At 41.2% G+C, this 18,767-nt stretch overlaps 1 protein-coding gene across 1 annotated transcript in view; it reads right to left on the bottom strand.

Moving 5' to 3' along the window:
* LOC118828694 (heparan-alpha-glucosaminide N-acetyltransferase-like) overlaps positions 1-18,767 on the bottom strand; it is a 378,901-nt gene that overhangs the window by 219,770 nt on the left and 140,364 nt on the right. The window contains exon 6 of the mRNA XM_036735519.1: positions 12,992-13,058. Within this exon, the coding sequence (XP_036591414.1) occupies positions 12,992-13,058 (67 nt within the window). The remainder of the gene's footprint in view (positions 1-12,991; positions 13,059-18,767) is intronic.

Raw genomic sequence — 18,767 nt, 5'->3', positions numbered from 1 at the left:
TCTTCCATATTTGAAGACAATTATTATATTTATACTGAGTCTTCTCTTCCCTAAATAGCCTCAATTCTTTCAGCCAATCTTTATATGACGTAGACTCAAGGGCCATTCCCATCTTGGTTTCTCTCTAAAATCCTATGTTCTCTCTTGCCCTGGATATCAAGACACCTAAAATTCTATCAAGTAAAACTAAAGCTTCTCTGTTTTGTACAGGGTGTCCCTAAAGTCTGAACACATAGGAAATCTCATTAACATCTCATTAACCATTTCACCGAAGACTCTGTGTTGTTCAGCAACTTCTTTTTCTGGGGTATGCTAAAGGAGAAGGTATACTCAAAATCACAGATGCAACACACTTGACTGAACGCATAAAGAGTGAATGTGTTAAAATAGATGGCAGTGTGGGGTTATTGCATCGAGTTCATGTGAATCACATGAATCTTACAAAGCTCATCAACCTTTGCATCACAAATGATGGAAATCATATTGAAGATGTTATTTGCTAATATTCCAATTAAATAAAATGTTGTTGAAAATTTCATTCATTTAATTTCTTGAAAATATACGTTTTTGCCTATGTGTCCAGACTTTAGGAACACCCTGTATAGGACACAGGACTTGGAGTCAGGAACTTCAACCTCATATACCAGTTGTGTGACTGTGACAGCCACTGACTGGCTCACAATGACCTTAGGTAAATTGCTCATCTTTTCTGATCAATTATCCCAGATTGTGAGAAAGATACCTCAATAACCATACAGTCCCACACATGCCTGAGTGAAAATTGCTTCCACCATGTCCCCAAAAGGGATCATTCTTCAGCTTTTTATTTAAGCCCTCCCATGCATCAGTCCAGATGCAACCTCTTCCATAATAAAATAAGAATGTTGGAATAGATGACCTGTAAGATTGATCTTAAGCTTCACCATTCTATAATCATGTTCTCTGGTTCTTAAATTTGGTCTAGAATACAGATTCTTAACTTTTTTGGGTCGAGGACCTTTTTGTCAGTCTGTTAAAGCCTACTGATATCTTCACAGAATAATGTTTCTTAAATAAATAAAATGTATAAAAAGAAGTCATTTCTGTTGAAATAGTGGTACATTTTTTAAAAGTTCGCAGTCTCCATGTTAATATCCTCTGGCCCAGAATAAGAATTTGGGGATCATCTGGGTATGGGAACTATCCAAGATATTGTCATCGCCAGTAGCCCTGGCTACATAAGAAATGTCTACATTTCAAACTAGGAACATGTCAGCTCCTTGCTGAGAAATTGTAAAGTTTGTTTCCCTGTAGCTCTGTAGGTCTGAAAAGCTTGACCCTGAAGAGCCATGAACTCTTGAATTTTGATAATGATTGCTTTTTTAAAAATGTAATCACGAGAAATTAAGGTGATGATGATATAAAATGGTAGAAACTGCAACATATCACTGGAAGTTGCAAAAATATAGTATCTGATATTTGTTATAGTAGTTTTGTATTCCCACTTTTTTAATTAGGGAAGGAGAGAGGAGGAGGAGGAGGAGAGGAGAGAAGAAGGAGAAGGAGGAGGAGGAGGAGGAGGAGGAGGAGGGAGGAGGAGAAGAAGAAGAAGAAGAAGAAGAATAAGAAGAAGAAGAAGAAGAAGAAGAAGAAGAAGAAGAAGAAGAAGAAGAAGAAGGAGGAGAAGGGAAGGAGGGAGGAGAAGAAGAAAGAGAGAAGAAGAAGAAGGAAGGAGGAAGGAAGGAAGAAGAAGAGGAGAGAGAAGAAGAAGAAGAAGAAGAAGAGAAGAAGAAGGAGAAGGAGAAGGAGGAGAAGAAGAAGAAGAAGGAAGAAGGAGAAGGAGGAGGAGAAGAAGAAGAAAGAGGAGAAGAAGAAGAAGAAGAAGAAGAAGAAGAAGAAGAAGAAGGAGAAGAAGGAAGGAAAGGAGAAGAAGGAGGAGAGAGGAGTGGAAGAGAAGAAAGAAGAAGAAGAAGAAGGAGAAGAAGAAAAGAAGAGATAAGAAGAAGAAGAAGAAGAGAAAAGAAAGAAGAAGAAAGGAAGGAGAAAGGAGGAGGAGGAGGAGGAGGAAAGAGAAGAAGAAGAATAATAAGAAGAAGAAGAAGAAGAATGAAGAGGATAGAAAAGAAAGAAGAAGAAGAGAAAGAAGAAGAAAAGAAGAAGAAGAAGAAGAAGAGAAGAAGAAGAGAATAAGGAAGAAGGAGAAGGAGGAGGAGTAAGAAGAAGAAGGAGAAGAAGAAGGAGGAGAGTAGGAGGAGAAGGGAGAAGAAAGAAGAAGAAGAAGAAGAAGAAGAGAAGAAGAGAAGAAGACAGAAGAAGAAGAAGAAGAAGAAGAAGAAGAAGAAGAAGAAAGGAGGAGGAGGAGGAGAAAATAAATTTTAATAGAAAAAGAGATGAGGCAATAAAAAATTAGAATCTACCAGACACCTAGAAAGATGGTAATGATGATGATGATGATGATGATGATAATAATAATAATAATAATAATAACTTATATAGTGCTTTGAGGTTTTTATATATTATTTTATCTCATCTGGTCCTCACAACAACCTTATAAAGTGCCAATATTACTCTCATTTTACAGATGAAGAAACTGAGGCTGAGAGTGGTTAAGTGACTTGCCCAGGGTCACGCAGCTAGTAAATTTCAGAGGGAGAACTTGACCTGAAGTCTTCTTTGTCTCAAGTTCCTCACTTCATCCACTCATCTACCAATAGATGAATTATCCAACAGAAGACCACTATCCCATATAAACTAACATGTGGCAAATGCTCACATTACAAATACAAATCCCCACATAACCTTGAGAATTCAACCAATAAACTATTCTGAAACCACAGCATCATGACAGGCAGAACTGTTGCCTATGGCTGCCTGGAAGTAACACTGATGCATAAAAAACTTAAGAACACTTTAAATATATGTTAACATACCATATCGTCTCTGACTACAAGGAATGAAAAACTTTCCAAATATAGAGACCTAGGGGAAGAAATCAAAATTACATGGGAACAGAGCAAGGCCTGTGTCATCTTTGTGGTCCTGTCCCAAAGATGCTTAAAGTGTGTCTCCAGAAGACAAGCTTCATTCCTAATATTTTTATTTGATTGAAACAAGCAATTATTTTACTCATTTGAATAATAATCCATAAAATGCAAAAGAAAAAGAAAATAGCAGGATAGCAACTTCCCTTGAAATATTTCTATCTGAGCTCCATCAAAAGGAATGAGAAGGAGGTAATGATATTACTAGCTTTCATTTTTCTTGTTGCTGTTCAATCATTTTTCAGTCTTGTCTGACTCTTCGTGACCCCATCTGGGGTTTTCTTGGCAGAGACACTGGAGTGGTTTTGCCATTTCTTTCTCTGGCTCATTTTACAGATGAGGAAACTGAGGCAAACAGAGCCCTTGGTTGGCTCTTCTCATTTATTATTTTATATTATGATTAGGGATGTGTGCACCTCCCTACTAGGTCAGGAAAGTAGGGATTGTATTTAATTTCCTCACTGTAGTTCCCCCAGGGCCTAGCATGGTGCTCTGCACATAGAAGTTGCTTAGTAAATAATGTTTAGAATTTAACTTGGAACTATCATTCTAATGTTACTATAACAGCATCAAGCACAACTCAACCCAAATCAAAAGGCAGCTTTAGGGTGCTAATTCAACATCTGTCCCAGATGCTTATGTTATCTTCCTCTCTCCCAGTCCTCCTTTTTGCTTCATTCCAGTCCTTTCCCCTCCTCCCTCCCCAGGATGTGGTGATCTGTCCTGGTGTCCCACATCATGTCATTAAGCAAAAGATGTGAGTTTTCTTACTGAGCATGATGTAGTTGGGTTCAAGCAAAGGACACTTGAGGTCTCATTGGACTGCTTAATGCCTCCAGAACCATGGCCTGGATAAAGCTTCTCTGAGCTGGAGTTCAAGGGAGACCTCTGGGTGGGGTCTAGGGTACTGCCCTTTGTTTTTCAGCCCAAATCTTCAACCTTTACTGTACCTCTCTTGCCAATCCCTACTCCTTTCCCACCCCATTTTATAATTCTACCTATAATTACATATACAAGAAGATAGATTGATGAACTTGACTCAGGAAAATATTTGACAAGCTGAGCAATCATTGAGCTGCAAGGCCCTGGGGAAGGGACTCTCTTGGCATGGATTGTAGTCCCAACTCAGCCACTAATTTATGATGAGTTCTTGGGAAGTTGCTTAAGCTCTCCTAGAACCTGAGTCCCCACCTATCGAGTGTCAATGGAGATGTTAATGGCATTGCCTTGCTGGGTTGCTCTAAGTATAAAATCAGTTTACAGATGCAAGAACATGTTGAAAGACTCAAGCATTATACACAAGTAATGTATTATTTATTTCTGCAATCAAAGAGATTTAACTGACTCAGAGGAAGCTTGACCCTGACTCCAGAGGCAGAGCACAGAGAAGTAAAGGACATTCTCCTCGCTCGAGCTGAAATTCAACTGTGATTAGCCTCTGGAAGAAAGTTCTTGAAGTCTCTATGGCCTGTGGGTCACTCACAACCGGAAACCAGTCTCAAAAACACTGGGGAGAAAGAGTTTATTCGGTGGGGTGAGGGGAGGGCTTGTGCTGCTGAGATGGGGCAGATGACATGATCTAAGAATCCTTTCCAAGAGAACCTCTGGGAGGGAAGCTCTGCAACATTACATCATGTGTTACCCAGACCTCTAGGTCATTGCTAATTAGCATAACGGGGCCACCTGATCACAGCTGCTGCCCCTGGGAAACTACCATTGGTGCCAATAACCCACAGGCAGCCCAGAAACTTGTCTCTCTTTCCTGTCAGGAGGATTTTGGGTTAGAACAGGTGAAGGAACTGCTGACATCTGCCTTTGTGTCTCAGAGCCCAACATTGCTTACAAAGGGAAAGCCAATACTTAACACTATGAGCTCTCTCTCTCTTTCTCCTTCACCATCTCATTAATAATGTCCAGTGCCACATAGTACACTGCTGCCCACATGCCTTCTAGCAAACTCATTCACTGGACAATGTTCGCCATGAGGCCTAAATGTCCTAAAAAGTCTGTTTTAACAAGCATTTATTAAATACATACTGTATACACAGTATTGCAATAAGTGTCAAGGATAAAAAGAATAGAGCAGATGTGGGCTGGGCATCTCTCACAGTTTACAATCTAAGGGGATAGAAGAGTGGTGCACATAGGGTAATGGAGAGGAAATTGGACTTGGAGCTAGAAGACCTACTCTGTAACCTTAAGTGATCAATATTTATTAAATACCTAGTATGTGTTAATGACTCATGGGAGAAAGGGAGAATTTGGAACTCAAAACTTAAAAAGAAAAGCATGTTTAAAATAAAAATAAATTTATTTTCTAGAAATAAACATTCAGAGCTGAAGATAAGAAAGATAAGGCAAATGCAGAAAATTATGTACTGAGAAAGGGATTTTGGAATCCAGGAGGTGATAAGGAGGGTGGATGACAGGGTAAAGAGGAGGGAAACAAAAAAAGAAATTGCATGTGGGGGGAGTGCTGGAGTGCGAAGAACTAGCCCAGTCTGACCTTTAGATCAAAGACACTCAAGTAGCACAATAAGAGAAGAAATTGGCTTCATTTTTCTTGTTCAGAGTGATAGATGACAGGTCAGTGGTGATTGGGGACAATTGTTTTCTGACTCTTGGGTCAAGTGGGCTTCCTTTGCCAAGAATCTCAGGCTGGGTCAGGATGGAGTCCCCTGGAGCCTTCTGACCACGACAATGGCTGTGCAGAGAACAATGGTGCCAAACAGATCCAAGTCTGAAAGGAACCCATCCACGACTGCATTTCCTTTTTCAGAGAGCCTGCATTTTTAAAGAACTGAAAGGCATCACCGAGCCTGGGTTTTCCATCAGTATTCAGGCTAGAATGGCATCCACTGACAAGAAGACAAGCAGAAAAAAGGTCAATCCCGAGAGCCAGTTGGGTGAGGATGGGCCAGGTCAAAAGGAATGAGATTTTAGCTGACATTTATTTCCCTTGGGGTAAAGAGAGATTTGGGTAATTTTTCTCAGCTTTGTTTTTTAACTTTCCCAGAGCTTTATCATCCCAACTAGCAGACCCAGAGCACAGCTTCATTAACATGTGTGTGTTCAAGGGAGAAGAAAGCGAGAGGTTCCATTCTGCCACAATTCTTTGGGAGCTGCCTGGGAATTTTTCTGACAGCAGGCTTTGGCAGTGGGTTTTAACCCAGGGTCTGGAAACAGAAGCACTGAAATATCCAGAAAGACTGTCATGCTGGCAGAGCTGACCTGTCCATGAGGCATCTTGGGAGAAAATTCATAATTCCTAGACTTGGAATGTAAAATGAAATTTAAAAACGTCTCCCAGATATCTGGCTACAAAGCCAAAGAATCTTGGGGGTTCTTGAAGACAGAGGGCATGAGAGGATGATCAAAATGAATGCCTGTAACAGACCGAAGCCCCTCAGGAACAGCTAAGTCAGTGGATTCCATTGGCCCTTAGACCACAGTCATTGGCTTACTCAAAATGCAAATGCTCTAATGATGATATTATAATCACTAAGTGTTGTACAGCACTTCAAAATTTGCAATGCACCTCACATCTTCTGATTTTCTTTGAGCCTCACACCCTCATGAAGTAGAATCTACAGGTAGATTTTGTAGACAAGGAAATGGAGGCCTAAAGAGGTAAAGGGATCTAGCCCTTTACAGTCACACAGCTAATAAATGTTAGACATTGGACTTGATTCCCAGACATCTTGACTCCAAGTTCAGCACTTTAGCCATGATATAATAAGCATAAAACATAACAGTTTAAACACTTGGCCATGATACTATTCATCTAGCTCAAATTTCTACAAAGTGTCTTGGATTCCTCATCTGTGTAGTCCTTCTACTTCTCACATGCTATGGTTTCAATGCTTGGGATGTTCTCTGGTTTGTTCTGTAGGGGATGGAGAAGATATAATAGCTCATTGGACCTTTTGTCCCATCAAGGGGCTCACAGGTGGGAGATTTGAGGGCCATTGGGCTCTAGAAACTTTACAGATAAATAATCTTATCCTATATATAGTTCAGTCAAAATCCCCATTGAGTATAATAACTTATCTCACCTCCATGATCTTGCTGGTGCTATTTCCCATGCTTAGAATGTGTTCCTTTCCTTCTCTACCTGTAGAACCATTGCCCATCCTTTAATCCAGCTTAGAGAAGCATTTTAGGACAGCAGGAAGATCCGTGGATTCAGAATCAAAGAACTTAGGGAATTAGGTCAAATCCTGCCTGTCACTCATTTTCTGTGTGATCCTGGACAAGTCACTCAGCCTCTCTGGGTCTCAGTTTCTTCATCTGTAATATGAAGTGGATGGACTAGATGACTTCTAAGGTCCTTTCCAGCTCTAAATCTAGGCTCCAATCCAATTTGACAAGCATTTATTTAGCACCTTTTATGATCAAGTAGTAGACTCTGGGGATACAAAGACCAAAACAAAATTAGTCCTTGCTCTAAAAGAGCCTCCATTCTCCTAGGAGGGTACAGTATATAAACAGATAATTTAAAGCCTCAACTCATAAGCAACCTCTTTTTCCCTCCCCACCCCCATGATCTTTCCCTTTGAATCTCCTGTAGCACATGGTTTTGCTATTAATATATTGATCATATGTTATGGCATATTAGATATCTACCTACGTATCTTTTCCTATTGTAAGATCCATGAGGACAGGACTATGTTTTCTATGAATTTAGTTTCTCTACCAACCCCTAGTTCTCTGCTCATAGCTGGTGGGTACTGGGATGTTTGTTGAGATAAGGTGTTGTGATATCTAGATTCAGACAAAAATGGTTGTAAGGCTCTGCTATGTGTATAGTCTTGGGTATGTCATTTCCATTCTCTGGGTCTCAGTTTCTTCACCAAGAAAAGGAGATGGTTGAGATGAGCGATTCTTAGACCCCTCTCCCAATCTAAGCCCTATGACTAGGATCCCATTAAGGTTCCTCCATCTTTCTTTTGTCACCATGATGGGACTTTCTTCAGTCCATTGCCCTTGAAGTTTATCTGTTCTTAGGTGTAACATTGTCATCCTGCCTACATTAGCCATCATAGGGAGGCCATTCCTTCTCCCAACTGCTGGATATGACAAAAACTCAGGAAAGGGCCCCCCAGCCAGAGCAGTTTAATTCCCAGAAATGACTGTTGACAGGGAATGGAGAGGAAACAGGCCCCCTTGGAGCTCTGGCTCTATCCCACATCTTCCTGCACAGCTGGCTAGGCCATACTGTTTTACAGCCCATGCAGGTGGGAAAAGGTGGGTCTGAGGCAAATGGGGGCAGGGAGAAGGAAGGAGGATTTTGGCTCCAAATGCCTTAGGATGCTCAGGTAGCTGTCAACACCCAGGACTGGAAAAAATCACAAAGTAGCCTGACTTACTTAATCACTGACAGAAAGATTCTACTTTGGCAGACTTGGTGACCTGGGGGTCTTCCAGATGTCAGTCTGTGCTCTCTTCCATCAGTCAGCACCTCCTCCAAGGCTCAGAGGCACCAAAGAGGATAGAAGAGGGATAAAAAAGAGGAAAAGGGAAAGAAGAGGATGAGCTGCTCCCTATCTCTCTACACTTCCCAGACCTTAGTTCAATCTCTAGCCCAATTCTCAATCATGCATTTGGTATGTTTCATAATCTGTGGGAGTCTGACCCATACAGGCCACCACCTTCCCAACAAAAAGAGAAATCTAACAGACATGCCCTATCCAGTGTAGGCACCCTCATTGAGCAGGTCTTCCTCTTCTCTGATGAATGATAACACCACAAAATGGTAATGTGCTATCCCTGTATGATCCTGTTCCAGAAGCCTCTATAAGAGAGCAAGTTCCTTAGGGAGAGATAATGGAAGTGCATTAATTATCCAACTCAAAATAGAGAGAAAGAAGGGAGAAAAAAGAGACTGAGACCTTCCATTCAGTGCAACACACAATGATTAAACACCTACTGTGGGCCAGGCACTGTTCCAGGAGCTAGGGGTACAAAGATGAAAACAAATCTGGCGCTACCCTTCAGGAGTTTGCATCCTTTCAAGATATTATAGGTAAAATATATTTCAAAATTAAACAAAAACACTGATAGTAAAGCCACAGACCTCCAGACCCCTAGGGGAATGAAATGATATGAAGAATTAACTATTCCAGATAACCAATTCCTTTTAAACATCAAACTCCTTTTTAAAAAAAATTCAAATGTTTTAGATGAAAATATTTCTGTAATGTACAATTGACTTTCCTGCCTTCTTACAGAACAGTTTTTCATTCTTAATGATTGTATTGTGTTGTGATATACTAACAACTAGAAATGAGCTGTTTGTCTCCACACTAAATGGCTTTAGACTGTTGTTGTTGGTAACACTTTTATTCTCTGCTTCCCTAAGACCTTGTGTTGTATGCATCCCTCTCTTGTGACCAATTCTGGAGTCAACTCTTGAGCTGACTCTACCAAAGAAACAATCTAGAGTCTAGAGTCTAGAGTCAACTCTACCAAAGAAACAATCCAGATTTCAGTCCCCACAGAGAATCCCAGGATTGCCACCACAAAACACTCAATTTTTGCTTGGAGATTTCCAGTGAGAAGGAAGCCACTACTTCCTTGAGGAGCTGATTTTGATTTTGGACTGCTCTCATGGTTACAAGACAATTACATCACCTACAGTAATCACTGATATAGAAACCTAGGTTTCTATGTCCCCTACTTATACCTCGTTATAGACTTTAAGCTTCAGTCTTCTCACCCTTCATAAGCCACCTGATCACCTTCCATTTTATAAATGAGTTATTTTGTGTATTACTCTATTTCTAAAGAAACACATATCCTATTATTCCCCTTCAAAAATGTTATCTTCCAACCAAACTAGCCTACTTTCTATCTTCCAGGTTTGAGATGATATCTCCCACCTCTATGCTTCTACCTAGGCTGTCTCTCAAACCTGGATTGCATTCCCAACTCTCCTCAATTCTTAAAATACTTAAATTCCTTTGGCCTGAGCACAGATGCCAACTCTTGCAGGAAACCTTTCCTGATGTTCATAGATGTTGGTGGTCTCAATCTCCTCAGATTATCTTGTATTAATTGTTTACTCCACTGCCTGACCCCTGTGATTACCTCCCATTTCCATATGACGCTATCTATCTATCCATCCTTCCATCCATATATATATACATATATATATATATATAATATCCATCCATCCTTCCTTCTATCTATCTATCTACGTATGTGTGTGTATGTATATTCATGCACATACAGATATATACATGCACAAATATATATAGTGATATGTACATGATGCACAGTGTGTCTATATGTATGCATATATATACATTTTATATACATACATGTATATACACATATATGGTGTGTATGTGTTTTGTGTGGACATAGTTTTTTACATGTTGTCCTCTGTTAGACTATGAGCTCTTTGAGGGTAGAGATTGTTTTGCTTTCCTTGAATCCTCAGTACTTAACACTGTGCCTGGTACATAGTTTAATAAATGTTTATTGACAGTTGACTGTGTAACTTCTGCCTTGTAGGGATACTTTGCCCCTTACTTTGGGACAACTAGATAGCAGAATGGATAGAGTGGGGGGCCTGGAATCAGGAAGACCTGAGTTCAAATCTGGCCTCTGAACACTTATTAGCTGTGTGACCCTGGCCGAGTCACTTAAACTCTGACTGGCATATTGTAGGGGCTATATACATGTTAGCTACTACTTTTAGCTATTATTGTAGATTGTAAGGGTGAAAAACTTGAGGTAAGGAGCTATTATTTTCCCTGATGGCATCCAGCATGGTGCCATGTACTAGATGCTGAATAAATATTGGTTGTGAATTGAATAGAATTATCACCTAACCATGCATGAGGACAGCCAGAGTAGAAGTCAGGATGCAGAACCTGGTTTTATTCCTGGGACCTGACAGCGATTGGGGATGTGTGCGGCTAAGTCCAAGTGCCAAGAGGAAAGCTGTATAGTAAGGTCCATTAGCAATGATTTCAGAGAGACCTGGGAAGACTTGTATGAACTGATGCTGAGTGAATGAAGTGAGCAGAACCAGAAGAACAATTTATACACTAACAACAGCAGTGTACAAATGAACACCTTGGAAAGACAAGAATTATGATGGATACAGTGACTAGGCATGACTGCAGAGGACTAATGATAAAGCATGGCTACTACCTACTTTCTGACAATGAGGTGATGGACTAAATAGACAAAATTAGACATACATCTTTTAACTTGGCCAGTGTGGGAATTTATTTTGCTTGACTGTGCAGATTTCTTTGACAGGCTTTATTTTTACTTTTTTCCGATAAAGGGAAGAGGCAGAGAGAAAAATAAATACTTATTAATTGAAAAAATGAAATTTAATTTTCAAAAGACAATGATGCCTTATAAAGGTGACTGGGATTATACCCACTCTTAGGTCCTACTCATTTTGTTGATTTAACAGAAATTCACAAAGGTGTCCCAAAGTACAGAGATCCAACCAAACTGAACACAGAACTAGATAGGAACTTTACAGCTATAAACCATCTAGAAACTAAAAGAGTTTCTAAACCTTGGAGTGGGCAGTTTACAGAAAGCAAGAGATTTTGTTGTTGGATTACTTGGGAATGGCTGGTTGGGAAGGGACCCAAAGCTGGATTATTTCATCTTCAATCCCCAGAAAAACTAGGGGTTTGTGCATTAATATAAACAACAGTTTAATAAAGGTCCCCAGGACTCTGGGGCAATCAGTATAGCTAATCACAATGGCTGCCACCACATACTAAGATTTGAAAGTCTCTGACCTGTGAGGGGACAAGCTGTTGAAGCCCCACGGTGTCTCAGGGTAGCAGTGTGGGAGGAGAAAGAGGTGGTTATTGCCCAATGGCACTAAAAAAGTGTTTGTATATGTCAGCAAGTGATTCTCTTCACACCCCCAAACTCCTTTGTTCTATTATCATCAAAGACTGTGGGTGGACCTAGGGCGAGCTCCCTGGAAACAATGTTCATCTCTACCATAACAACACAACAGCATAAATAAATGTTAATTGAATTGATTGGAAGGGGCATTTTGAATAAGGCAACAGACTAAGGAACCAGAGATTAGAACAAAGATTTCGTGAATTTCCCAGCCAGAGGTGTGGGAGTATCTTCCCATCTAATGCTCTCCTTTGAACAGGTGTTTAGAAGGCATTCCTCCCAAACTTCCAGCTCTAGATTTCCTATCTCCCTTCAATGCTCAACTTAGGTGCCACCTCCTTTAGGAGAGGATGCCATTCCTGATCCTCTCTCCCACCTTCAGCTTCTCTCCTTTTAGAAATTATTTTGTATTACTCTTCATATTTCTGGCATTTGCTTCTTTATTCACAAGTTGTATGTCCTCAACAGAATGAAAGCTCCTTGAGGGCAGGGAGTGTTTTTTTCCCTTTTGTTTTTATATCCTCATTGCCTTACTTAATAAATGTAGTGCTGGACCTGGAGTGAGGAAGAACTGAGTTTGAATCTTATCTCAGATACATACTATCTGACCCTGGGCAAATCTCTTGACCTCTCAAAGTCTCAGTTTCCTTGGCTGTAAAATGGGGATAATAATAGCATCTACCTCACAGGCTTGTTATAAGGATCAAATGAACTAAAATCTGTGAAGCACTTTGCAAACCTTAAAACACTATATAAGTGCTATTAATAAAAATGTGTTAAAAAGTAATTAAATTAGTCACAGAGGGCTTCCCAGTCACTTATTCCCTCCTTTTCTCCCCCCTTCCCTTTTCCACTTGCAAGATCCCAGTTTAGTAGGCTAAATTCCATTTAAACAGATGGGGAAACCAAGGCAGAAATCTTTGGTCACTTGCCTCCAAACCACACAGAGATGGCTCTCAACCATGCACCATGGCCCTTTTACCATGGACAAACCTTTGCTCTGCCATCCAGGTGTTCAAACCAAAGAAGAGTTTAATGGAGATGAACTGAGCTACAAGAGATTTTCTTTTTTTACTTACATGATTAAACAGCCCAGGGAAACATTTGCGTCGTAACAGATGGTAGCAGTCCTGAGTACAGCGAAGCCTGTAAAAAGTTTTCACACCATTAAAAATGGCAGTGTTCTCTGTCATCCCTATTCTCATCAACCATCTGCAGTTGATAGGACATCAAATGATGACTATAAATCCATTAGGTCCAAACTGGCATTCAAGGCCCTCTGTGCTCTGACAAGACACCAGTCTACTCTCAGCTTTGTCATCCATGCTAGGTTCCAATTGGATAGAACTACTGGCAGCTCCTCAAACATCCCATGACCCTCGTTTCCTCCATGCCTTTGCTCACGCCCTCACTAGAGCATGAGTGCTTACTGAGTAGGGATCATTTCGTTTATTATATTTGTGTCTCCAGTTCTTAGCACATAGTAAGTGTTTGATAAATATTTGTTGAGTTGATGCCGTTCCCTCCATCTAGAACGTTCTATTATTATGTCCTTGGTGAAGCTCTATCCTTCCTTCTGAGCCGGGTCATAAATCAAAGATTATTGAAGCCTTCAACTACACACACACACACACACACACACACACACGGAGGGAGGGAGAGACAGAGACAGAGAGACAGAGAGAGACAGAGACAGAGTTAGTCAGTTAGTTAGTTAGTCCCAGTTGGAATTCTCTCTCTGTCTTTCATCTTCTATAGCACTTAGTTCCTACCTGGGTTCAAACACAGCCTTAGACACCTACTAACCATGTGACCCAGGGCAAGTCTTTTGCCTCAGTTTCCTTATCTGTAAAATAGGGATAATAATAGCATCTACCTCCCAGGGTTGTTGTAGGAATCAAATAAGATAATATTTGTAAAATATTTAACAGAGTGCCTGGCATACAATAAGATATCATCATCATCATCATCATCATCGTCATCACCTCTCTTATGGTGTGCATTCTGCCTTGTATGCTAGATACTTGTTATTTGTTGCTATTCAGTTGTGTCCCCACTCTTTGTGACCTTACTTGGAGTTTTCTTGGCAAAGATACTAGAGTGGTTTGCCATTTCCTTCTCCAGGTCATTTTACAGATGAGGAAACTGAGGCAAACAGGTTAAGTGACTTGCCCTGGATCACACAGCCAATCAGTGTCTGAGGCCAGACTTGAACTCACAAAAATAAGTCTTTCTGGCTCCAGGCCCAGCACTTTATCCCCTGTACCACCTAGCTTCCCCAATTATTTGTGTTTATTTTATGCCTTTTCTGTCTTGGTAGTCAGGAAGCTCCTTTAGGGCATGGGCTGTCTATGCCTTATTCATTTTGCTTTTCTTCTATGGTGCTTAGTACAATTCCTTGGACAAAGTAAATGCTTAATAAATATTTGTTGGATGAATGAATGAATGAATGAATGGTGTGCTGTAATAGAAAGAGCAATGATTTGAAAATGGAAGACCTGGAAATGAATTCCAGCTCTGCCACTTACTAGCTGTACACCATTGAACATGCTACTTTATATCTCAGGGTCTTTCCTGATCTGTAAAATGAGGAGATTGAACGTTCCAGCTCTGAAGTCCTACGAGTGAATCATTTAAACTCATAGAGGCCCCCTTAAAAACAAACAAACTTGCTTGTATTTAATCCCATTAGTTCCCTTGTGATAGCTACCCTAAGGCAGACAATTCTTGTCCATATAATCTGGGTTTGATCTATCCCCTGTTCTGCATTTTTTTTTGCACGTATGCACAAAGTATCTTATTGTTGGGTTTCTCTCAAATGTGGTTCATTCCTAGGGTGATGCAATAATCCAGATCAGAGAAAATTTTTTAAATGGGTATGGGACTTGGGCAAGCTATCCAACAGAAGAGAGAGACTTTCCCCCTGCCTATAGAGGAAGGTTTGTTGTTTAGAACTGGAAGAGAGAGAGCACACCACAGAGCCTGAGCAACTACAAACATTCCCACCCTTTTTCTTCTGGGATACTGGCTTTTTCCTGCCCTTATGGGCCAAGATCATCCAAGACAATACCTGACCTGTCTTCTTTCTGTTAACTAAGACTCACCAAGAAATGGAGCCACAGCGAGAACAAACTCTACAAAGCAGTTACCCTGACTGTTTGCTAGTGGGATAGTTTTAGGTTCTGGAATGTTTTCACATGGAAATATTTTTAGACCAAATACACCCTGAGCAGCACATGTGGCTTCTACCTAATTGTGCATTAATCAGCAAGGTAGAGGTAGAAGGGCCCCTGCACATCACAAAGAGGAAAAGGAACATAATCCAACTTACTTTGACACATGTAGTCCCAGAAAATAAAGCAGGATCACAGACACAAAGATAGCCAAGGCCACCAGGAGAGCTGGAAAGATAAAGGAAATGTTGGACCCCAAGGCTTTGCTTCTGTTCTCCTTCTCAGCCAATTCAGTTGCTCTGTCACTCTGGTGTTACACCACAACATGAGTGCCACAACCACTGGAAAATAAAGTCTCTGGATGGACCCCATGTTGCCTTCGTCTAGCTGCAGAGACTTTGAAAAAGTACCCTCATCACAAAAGTCCAGGACAATGATTCATTCTACTTTAATGGTACAGTGATAACCACAATTCAGCCCCTGCCTCCCAACACCTCTCCTCCCTGACTTGTCTCTTCACCTCATCCCACCCTCCTATAGGAATCCCCCAAACCAAAGTTCACAGGCAAGGTTATATTACTGGGACTCACAGGATCATAGATCAGAGCTGGTCCAGTCCAATTCCCTCCTTTAAAGAGGGGAAACTGAGGCCCAGGGAGCTGAAATCACTTGCCTAAGTTCAAAAAGCTAGTAAATATCAGAGGCTGGATTTGAACCCAGGGTCCCCTAGCTCTATACCTAGAATTCCTTCCCATTGTACCAAAAAGCACCCTCCACTAAAAGCCATATAGCCTCTCAGTAAAATCTACACTCATGATAAAGGTAGAAAAAATCTACACTCATGATAAAGGTAGAGGTGGCTGAAGGAAGGAAGAAACATCTCCCCCAAACCTTCCTCTCTCTCTCTCCCCACTGCCCATTTAAAAATGACACATGCCCTTCAATGGTGCTTAGGACCACCCAGAAGAAAGCAGCTGTCAGGGCAAGTTCGAAACCACCTTCCACTCTCATTTTTACCTCTGTTATTAAATTAGGTCAGAATAATCACAACCCAACAATCAACAGACCTTTACACTAGTTTGAAAAGTCACTAAATCCATTGGATGAAGTAAAACAGACAAGAATCTCTTTCAGTAGCCTGGAAACTTGGTCACACCTCCAGGAAGCATCTATAAATTATCAAGTGAGTTCAGAAGGGAGAGGAATTTCAGAAGAATTTCAGAAATTGGACTCTGTGGCTTCCTGCACATCCCTAAGGAAAAATATCTACTGGGGTGTCAGGGGGAGAAGGGTAGTCCTTCACTAGGTTCTTCTTCTTCCTCCTCCCCCCACCCCACCACAACCTTTGTTTCAAAGAGGGCTTTCCACTTCAAGGGGTATGGGAGACATTGCACTCCTTATTGCTATGTTAATGGAGGCCCTGGATCAACTGTTAGCAGCATCTGTATCATTGGGACCAATGGACAGACTTGACTCTCAGTTCAACTGGGACCCCCAGTAACAAGACCACCCCATATCTAAGAAGAACTTTCTAAGTGCCCCATGAATACTACAAAAGGACTTGGAGCAGCCCATTGTTACCCTTTGCAATATGTGCTATGTATGACAGAGGAGAGTGTCATAGGTTTCTGAAATTCTGAAATCCACAGGTGTTTACTTCATTTATTGTCACAGGGGTTTACAACACCACTTAGTATATCTTCTTTTTAAATCTGCTTTAGATTAACTGACTAAATAATTCTCAATTGACAATCTTGAGGATGAGGTGTAGAAAAACACTTGGGTACTGGGAGGGAAGGTGGGGTGGGGTACTTCATCCAGTGGCATTAAAGAATCATCCAGGGGCATTTAGAAATAACCTCTAGAACCTAAGAGGGAAATAGCTAGGCTTAGCTCTGAGGGACAATATTTATCACTGTGAATGGGGGCAGGCTATACCTCTAAAGTCAGTGAGTTCGTGGCTAGATCCAAGCTAGAGGACTAAATCTTCCCTCAGAGGAAAAGGAGAAATCTCTCCCTATTTGTATTCCTCCCCATGAGCCAGATTCACGTTTTGTCCTTGAAACTATTAGGGAATTAAGTATGTCAAATACTCACTCAAAACTAGGGACGAAAGATGCCAGGGTTGGGTTGGTGATGTCTTCGACCGTGTGCCGCAGATATACCCTGGCACCATTCCCAGACCTCAATTGCACTCACCCCAGTCTTGAAGCAGCCCTCTCCCAAATAGAAAAGCTCATCTAGTGTTTGCATAGGTGAAAGAGAAAGGATGCGGGCTTTTTCTACTTTAATTAACTCTGGTGACCCAGAACATTCATTGGAATGATTCACTGGAACCCGTCCCAAGAGAAACCTGACTTTGAAAAACAAAAGCCCAGAAGGGGTAGGAGGGACCCATGGGGCAAATGGAATTCATTCCTTCCTCATCTACAAAATGAGAATTTTGCACTAGATTTTCTAAGGTCCCTTCCAACTCAAAATTCTTCGATTATGATTTCGGTGTCAGTCTGCAGAGACTAAGATAGAGGCCTTAATGGTGAGTCTCCCTTGGCCCTTTTCTCTATTCAGGCAAATTTGACCTTTCCTTCAGGGCCCAGCTCAATCTCTATTCCTCCCAGACAATCTAAACCCATAATGTCCCTTTCCTTTAAACTCCTTGAGAACTTAATGCCTTATGTCATTCCTTTTGATGCCTAATCACTCAGTACCTTGGGTTGTCATGTAAGTGTTTTATGGCAGCTTGCCTGCTGGCTAGAGAGATAGCTTGGGATAAGGGGCTGATCTGTCCTGCCTTGTCACACACAAGCTGAGGAGCCCCTTACAACTTTGAGATTCTGTGATTCTGAATCAAATAAGAACTCTGTTAGGCACTTAAAGCTCTGTATAATCTAGCTTCTTCCAACTTTTCCGGTCTTGTGCTTTACTCCCTTCCACCCATTCTGCTCACCAAGTAGTTCTAACTACATAAAGGAGGGCATACCTCTCTAGGCAATTCACCAGTGCCAGGCCACGCAGCAAACCAGATTCTAGTACTTATGATTTGGTTCCGTTTAGTCACATGTTCAGTACGCTTCTAAAGATGGCTTCAATGAATGGTATGGGGCATGGAAGGAACTGTGGACGGCATCTGGTCCAATCCCCTCAATTGAAAGATGAGGGAACTGAGGTGCAAGTGGGTGAAGTTATTTAACTGAGGTCACACAGCCAGTATGTATCAGAGGCTAGATTTGAATTCATGTCCCCTTCCTCCAGAGCTAGGGGATCAGTGGTATGGGATTCAGAGCATCTGAAGTGCAAAAGATAAGGTGCAATGCCCTGGAGCCCAGGCATCTCTATTTCTGGGCTAAGTCTTGGTTGCCACAGGCAGGATGAAAGGACATTAAATTGGGTGAGTGGAGAGAAAAAGAAACCAGTAGCCTCAGTGAAGGTACCCATCTTTCTCTGCCTGAGGCTGCCCAAAGGTCTAGATAAAACCAGGGAGGGCAGGCAAGAGGCGTTCCAAAAACAGTAAGTTCTAGGAAGCCTGGTTTCTCCAGGGGCCTTTTCCTGTATTGTGTACATTCCAGGGAAAGTATCATTTGTTGAGGTGTTAGACACAGAAAAGGTCACAAGGTTGGGCAGTAGTGATATTACATCACAAAATTAGGGACTTCTCATTGACAACACCCTCTGGAATCCTTCC

This window comes from Trichosurus vulpecula, chromosome 8 (genome assembly GCF_011100635.1).
Source record: "Trichosurus vulpecula isolate mTriVul1 chromosome 8, mTriVul1.pri, whole genome shotgun sequence".
Lineage (NCBI taxonomy): Eukaryota > Metazoa > Chordata > Mammalia > Diprotodontia > Phalangeridae > Trichosurus > Trichosurus vulpecula.
Note: the sequence above shows the minus strand (reverse complement) of the source record. Positions and strands in the feature narration are given on the sequence as shown.